Source organism: Symphalangus syndactylus, chromosome 1 (assembly GCF_028878055.3).
Source record: "Symphalangus syndactylus isolate Jambi chromosome 1, NHGRI_mSymSyn1-v2.1_pri, whole genome shotgun sequence".
In the NCBI taxonomy this organism is placed as follows: domain Eukaryota; kingdom Metazoa; phylum Chordata; class Mammalia; order Primates; family Hylobatidae; genus Symphalangus; species Symphalangus syndactylus.
In genome coordinates this window covers 100,398,282-100,405,072 of record NC_072423.2, presented here as the reverse complement: position 1 = coordinate 100,405,072, position 6,791 = coordinate 100,398,282, and the positions used below count along the sequence as shown (strand labels likewise).

The following is a 6,791-nucleotide window of genomic DNA, read 5'->3' as shown; positions in this document are numbered from 1 at the left end:
GGCAAGATGAAATTGTTTCACCCCAGATCATCTGGTATTAGATTATCATGGGGAGTGCTCAACCTAGATCCCTGTTGTGCACAGTTCACAATAGGGTTCTCGTTCCTGTGAGAATCTAATGCTGCCGCTGATCTGGCGGGAGGTGGAATTCAGGCGGTCATGCTTGCCTCGCTGCTCACCTCCTGCTGTGCGGGCCCAGCTACTAACAGGCTATGGACCAGTACCCATCCGTGGCCTGGGAACTGGGGGTCCCTTCTGTAGCTGATTTGCTGGCCAGGCCATGTACTGTTGCCTTCCCAGCCTCCTGACCACAGCACTTCCCAACCCCTCACCCCCACCCCCTGGCCCTGGGCTCTGGGGAGGAGAACTGGGAAGCCAGCCCAGCCGCTGAGACCGATTGACCCATCTGGAGACAACAGGCTTTCCACAGCCTCAGCGAGGGTCTGTAGCTGCCCCCGAGACCGTGAAGGCCGCCCCTCCTCTCCTCGGGCTGCTTTTAAAAGAAGCTGTTGAAACATGGACTTCCCAAACCTTAGAATTCCACTGTCCTCAGAATTTGAGGAATTCCAAAATTCCTCAAACAAGAAGTGGCCTGTGAGCCAAGGGCCATCCACCCTTTTCGCCTAAAGCTCAGGCCAGATCATGCCTATGCTTGAAGCTCCCAGGGGCAAGAGCTCTCCTCTTGACCTTGGATATCCATCCAGGTGAGGCTCTGGTGGGCCAGCCAGGAGGCCCAGGAGCCCATCCAGGCAGCGTCCTTGGCTGTTCTTTTCTGCTTTTTGCAGGTGCCCTTTCCCCATTTGCACAGGGGCTTCACAAATTGCGATCGGGAGAAACTTCCTTGCAGGAAATAGTTTCTTCTGGACCTAGCATCAAGACTCCTGCAGGTCATGCAGCGAAGGGATAGCACCCTCCCCGCCCTGCCCCCAGACCAGCTACGAGGCTTCATCCGCCCCCTAGCAACAGAGATTAGGGTCCAATTCTGGTATTTCTCTGCCTCCCCTACTGGCATCCCTTCAACCACGAAGGTTCCAGAAATGAAGGCCCCATTGTGGGGTGAGGAGTCATGCCTGTATCCCTTATCACCTCCTCAGCTTGTTCATCACCAGGAGCCCTTCTGGGTGGGGGGACACACTTCTTGAACCCTAACTGTCTCAGACCACCCCTGTCTTTCGGAGAGCACAGCCAGACCCAAGGGCAGAAAGCCCTGGTCAGCTATCTCAGAAAGAGGGGCAGGGATTTGCTGCACTCAGGCCTCTCCACCCCAATGTCCTGGGCCAGCACCTGGACATGCAGAGACCTCTGCCTCCTGCCCCCACCATCGGAGACAGCCCAGAACTCTCTCCTGTTCCCCCAGAAGCAAAGGCAACCCTGCCCGCCCCACACTGCCGGCACTGGCCAGGAGCGGCTGGCGGCGGGCAGCCAGAGGGCCTGAGGGATTCCCTCTGGTCTGGCTGCGCCGGTGGTTTGTGGGCAGGAAGTGCTGCTGGGGAAGGTCCCCCCACCACAGGCAGCAGCAGCTCGGACCTAGGGCCCTTGTCCTCCCCAGGCTCAATTCCTGAGGACACACCAAGGAGCAGAAGGTAGCCAGGGTCAAGCCCCAGGGCACTTCCTGGCCTCTGGGGAGGCTGCTTGGAAAAGAGGGTGTGGACCAGGCCCAGCAGATGACACGATTCATTTATTCATTCAAAGCCGGTTTCCAGCGCCTTTCACACCAGCCCAGCAGGACTGGATGATGGTGTCCTGCCCGCCCATTCCTGGGCCTCCACCCTCCCAGCAGGAGTCTCACTGAGCCACAGCCGGATGGTAGAAAAGCAAACTGGCCAAGTGATTTATTTGCAATGGGCACAGTGATGCAAAAACAAGATATTAAGACTATAAAATATGTGACTACAAAGAACCAGCGAAATAAATACATAGATATTAGATAGTCCAATAACTTAAGGCGCCCGTGCAACGGAGCGAGGATCCGCGCGCACGGGAAGTTCTTCTGCTGCAGGGCTGGAGAGCGCCGGCCACGTCCTAGCCTCTGTCCGACTCGTCCAGCGTATGGCCCTGTGGGGAAAGGACTGGGTCAGAGAGCTGTGCCAGGGCCGGTCGGGGTCCAGCCTGAGGGGCCCCGAGACCCTGACGCGAGGGGGCCAGCGCGATTGCGGGGCGCCGGGTCCCCCAAGGAGGTGCAGCGCCCCCGCCCAGCCGTCTGAGGTTGAAGTGGTTTTTCCCAGAGGCCCCGTCCGGGCTGTTAGGGCGCAGGGCTCGCCGGGGCGCGGACAGGCACTCACCGCGGCGGGCTCATGGCGTGCGGGGTTTGGGCTGCGGGGATGGCCTGGTGGGCTCCGAGAGCTCGGCGGGTGCGGCGGCCACGGCGGCCTCGGCGGGTGCGGCGAGCGCGGCGGGTGCGTTGCGTTCCTGGCGGCTGCGAAAGTCCTGCAGGGCGCGGCGGTTCTGGAAATCGATGAGCGCCAGCGCGATGGCCGCGTTCCAGCAGCTCTCGCCCGCGCAGCGGAAGTCGATCTCCTTGTGGTCGGTGGTGACGATGGTGAAGTACACGTACTTGCCCGTGCGCTCCACGCAGTCCACCTTGAGGATGGAGTGGAAGCGCAGCTCCTTGGGGCGGGCGCGGGGGCTGGCAGGGAACAGGCTCAGGCGGTCGGAGGTGAGCACGCCGCGCTTCTTCTTCCATAGCTGGAAGAGGCTGTCGCTGCGCTTCTCCAGCTCGCCCTCGCGTAGCACCTCGTCGGGGGACTTCATGTCGTGCCGGGCGCGGGACTGGGAGCGGCAATGCGGAAGACAACGCGGGCGGTGACGACGCCGGCTCTGCTCCTCGTGGCCCCGGCGCGGCCTTTATAGCTGCCCCTCCCCGCCCCGCCCCTCCCCGTCCCGCCCCGGCCCTCGGGCCACCCCGCCCGTCTGAGCCCCGCGCGCCCCGGGCCATACCCTCCCGAAGCCCAGACGTCCGGGTCCGCATGTCGCGTCCGCGCTCTGGTGGGTCCCCGGCCGTCCTCTCCCATCTCAGAAGCCCGCGCTCCTCTTGCCCCCCATGCCCCAGCTGTCCAGCCCCGTGGGGTGACTCGAGGTCCCGCCCCGCCCGGGCGCTCGCCCGCACCGTCTCGCAGGCCGGCCCCGCGGAAGAATGCGCTGCAGCCAGCCCTGCCCGCGGTGACTCACGCCGGGGAGCCCCGGGAAGCACCCGCGGGCCCGCGGCCGGCCCACCGTGGGGAGACAGCCGGGACCAGACCTTCACCCTCCGGGCGCCCCAAGTCCAGCCCTGCCGCTCTCGGGCTCCCGGGGCAGAAGGAGGGTCGAGGCCTCCTTCCTTGCTCCCGAGCCCTGGCCGTTCCGTCCTGTTCGGGGGCCCTTCCCAGGGCCGCCCAGAGACCCTCTCCGAAAGTGGCCCTGCCCTAGCGGACCGAGCTCCCATCTTGCCACCCACGGGCTGCGCCCGGAACGACCTCCTCTCTTAGCCTCGATTTTCGCTTCTGTGAAATGGGAACAGTAACCTTTGCTGGATTAGGGAACACGTGGAAAGGGCTAGACCAACAACCCCTAGAGCTCAGTAAATGGGAGGGGAAGAGGAAGCCCGTTCTCCTCCCTGTGCCCTCGTAGTGTCCCGAACCGGGGAACTGACTGCTCCGACCGCGCCCCCACGACCCGGACCAGAGAGAGGTCCCAGGAGCTGAGGGGTCCGGGCTGGGCGGCGACGCCGGCTCTCTGGGATCAGCCTGGGGGCGAGGGTCGGCGGGGGCGGCTGAGTCATCGCTTTCCAGCTGGGCAGACGGGCGGTTTTATTTACCCTCTTCCTTTAAAGGGTTTAATAGACAGGAAGCGAAAGCGGGCTCTTCCCGGGTTCCCAGGGGTGGGGGTGGAGCCGGCCGAGAGGACCCCAGGGACCCCGGCTACTCCACGTCTCCCACCTTCCCGCGCCCCTGCCCCCCCAGCTGCGCCCTGGGGTGGTCACAGCAGGAAGTCCCAACTCTGGGGTGGGAATTGGCCTCAATGACGGGGCCCACGCAAAATGAAAACGAGAGTCCCCTGATTCAAAATGTATTTAAAATGTCAAGACAGTGGCAGCAGAGCGTAAAACCCAGACCTGGGACCAGCCCTGCCTCCACCTGCCCTTCAGGGTCACTGCAAAGGATAAAGAGACGTCTGGCTAAGAGGAGCGCCCCAGACCAGGTTCTGTGAATGGCATGCAGGTAGCAGCTGCCCGGTGGTCTCACCGGTGTGGCCAGAGGACCTGGCAGTGGGCAGAGGCGTGGTGTGGAGGGGCAGTGCCGGCAGAGGGCAGGGTTGGGCTGTGCCAGGGTTCTGGCCTGGGAGTGAGACACCTGCCTGGGGCCGGAAGGTCAACACTGCCCCCTACCTGACACCTGTCCTTGCAGCAGGGCTGGGATCCTGTGGGGTGAGGGAGCAGCAGGTAGGGTGGGTGGGTGAGGGGATATCAGCCTTTGGTGGGGAGAGGGGATTCGAGCATTGGCCCGGAGAGGCTGCAGAAAGGATGCGGACTCCAGTGTCCCTTCTTTTGCTTCCAGAGGGCCCTGGGCTGCCGGGCAGTGGGACCTGGGCAAGAGGCACCTCTGGGCAGTGGGAGACCAGGAGAAGTGGCCAGGGGCAGAGCGCTCTGTCACTGCACGAGCCCACAGGTGCCTGGAACACTCCCGGGCCCACCAGCCTGCCTACCCCATTGAGGGGCCAGCCAATGGAACTTCGGCTCCAGGCAAATCCCCCAACACTTGGCGTTGCTTAAGCACCTACTGTGTGCCTGCAGGTCTGGCTGGTGCTGGGACCCCAGAGGAGGGGAGAGGAATCCCTCTAACCCCCAGGGACACAGCAGGTACATGAGGAAGGGGATAGGGGTCGGGGGTACTGGAGGCCAGGAGCACAGCTTGGTGGACTCTGTGGGGAGGGCGTTCCCTCGAAGATTCCAAGGAGACCTTGAAGGGCCAGTGGTGCCTGTGTGCCACCACTGTGCCCAGCCTCCACCTAACCCAGAGAACTCCCCAAAGTGGGCATTCCAGCCCCTGTTCCACAGAAGAGGAAACTGGTTCAGGATGGAGAGGGCCTTGGGGAAGGGACAGAGGACAGGCAGGAGCAGATAAGAGGCTGAGAGAAATGAGGGGGAGGAAGAGGGTTTAGAAACCAGGTGAGGCCAGGTGAGGTGTGCTCCCTCGGCCCCGCCCAGCTCCTCTCTTTGCCTGTACCCCAGTGGCCCTCTCAAGGGAGGCTGGGAAACTCACTCCCCTGGAGGCAGGACTTGCAACCCAGGGGTGATGCTCTGGCAGGTGGGGCAGGAGCTGGGAGGCCAGGGGGCAGGGTGTGCAGCCGAGATTTAGAAGCCCTCCTGGCCTCCCTAGGGGATTTCCTGCCCACTCAGCCCCTCTCTGCTATTCCCCTCATGGACACTGTGAAGACCTGGGGGGTATGGGGGTGGATGGCCCTTTGGGGATTGCTGGAAATCAGGTCTGAGCCCTGGAGGCCAGGCCTCCCCAGGCAGCTTCTCTGCCCACAGTCCCTGCCCCAGGGGCTCAGTCGTAGTGGCCCTGGCCTCCCCAGCAGCTGCTAGACACCCTGGGCCCCTGCTTGGCCAAACCAGCCTGAACCTGGTTGCCAATGTGGGGGCTGGAGGGAGCCGACTCCCAAGCCTGACCAGCCCTGGACCAGCAGGTGACTTCAGGAGCCCCCAGGGTGTCTTTATGGACATGGGCAAAAATAAACCACGGCCTTAGGAGGTGAGAGGGGCTTGGAGGACACCATGCCCACTTGGCAGGTACTTGCACACAGGGGCTGCCCCACCCTTTCTGCGTCCACCATCCACCCGAGGGGCTTTACCACCACCACTAACTCACACTGCCCTCTGCCCCTCTGAGCCACCCACCGTCTGCCAGCACCCCCTCAGCCTCCCTTGCCTGAGGCCTGAGCCTCACCGCCTCACCTGGTCCCACCTGGGGCTGAGCGTTGCCCCCAGGAGAAGCACTGGCCCTATGCTGCAGATGCAGAAAGGGTGGCTCAGAGAGGTGCAGCGACTTGTCAAGGTCACCTTTCCAAGGAGGGACCCTATCCTTATCCGCCAGAGCAGGCCTGCCTGAGGGTCCCCTCTGGAGGATGAGGACTGTGACACTCACTTCCTGGGATATGGGGGAGGGATGTTGAGGCAGCAGAGTGCCGACACAGGGACTCCACATGAGAGTCTTTTGAGGAATGCCCCTCCTAAAGCCATTTGATAGCCAAGAGCCTGGGAGCTTCTCCAGCACAGTACAGAGATTGGAACCTGGCGTGGATTCGGCCGCACCCCATGGGACCTGCTTCTACAAGGGTTCTGGACCACTCACGTGCTGGAGGCGGAGGAACCACCAGCCGGAGAGATGCCAGGGCCAGGCACCGGCAGGACAGTCTGCGTGGCACTGCCCCGCGCTCGTTCTGTGCAGTCATTTCTCCCTGTTGAGACTGCTTTCTTGAGTTTGCAGGGAACACGGGATGGGGGTTTCAGAGAGGTGGTGACTCACCCAGGTTTCACAGCGGCCAGTGGGGCCACATCCACAGCTTCCCCAATTCTGCAGCACCCTGTGGCTCGGGGCAGGAAACAGCCCTGATGTTCTGTGACTGCTTCTCAGGATGGGGAGGGGGCTCTGCCTGGAGTTGGTGGTGTCAGGCAGCATCAGTCCAAACCGGGTTTACAAATATTTATCTGAGGGGCCACATCCACAATTCATGCGGAGCCTGAGCCAAGGGCCCCCACCCCCGGGCAGGCATTGTACAGTCTGAATGCCCAAACATCTGGCCTAGGACACCGG

The 6,791-nt window shown here is 62.8% G+C and overlaps 1 protein-coding gene across 1 annotated transcript; it reads right to left on the bottom strand.

The window, feature by feature from the left end:
* Positions 1-1,804: 1,804 nt before the first annotated feature.
* Positions 1,805-2,821, bottom strand: PHLDA2 (pleckstrin homology like domain family A member 2). The gene is made up of 2 exons (XM_055294523.2): positions 2,283-2,821; positions 1,805-2,055 (listed from the first exon to the last, which is right to left on the bottom strand). The coding sequence occupies exon 1, from the start codon at positions 2,749-2,751 to the stop codon at positions 2,293-2,295; it is 459 nt and encodes a 152-aa protein (XP_055150498.1). The 5' UTR covers positions 2,752-2,821; the 3' UTR covers positions 1,805-2,055; positions 2,283-2,292.
* Positions 2,822-6,791: the final 3,970 nt, after the last annotated feature.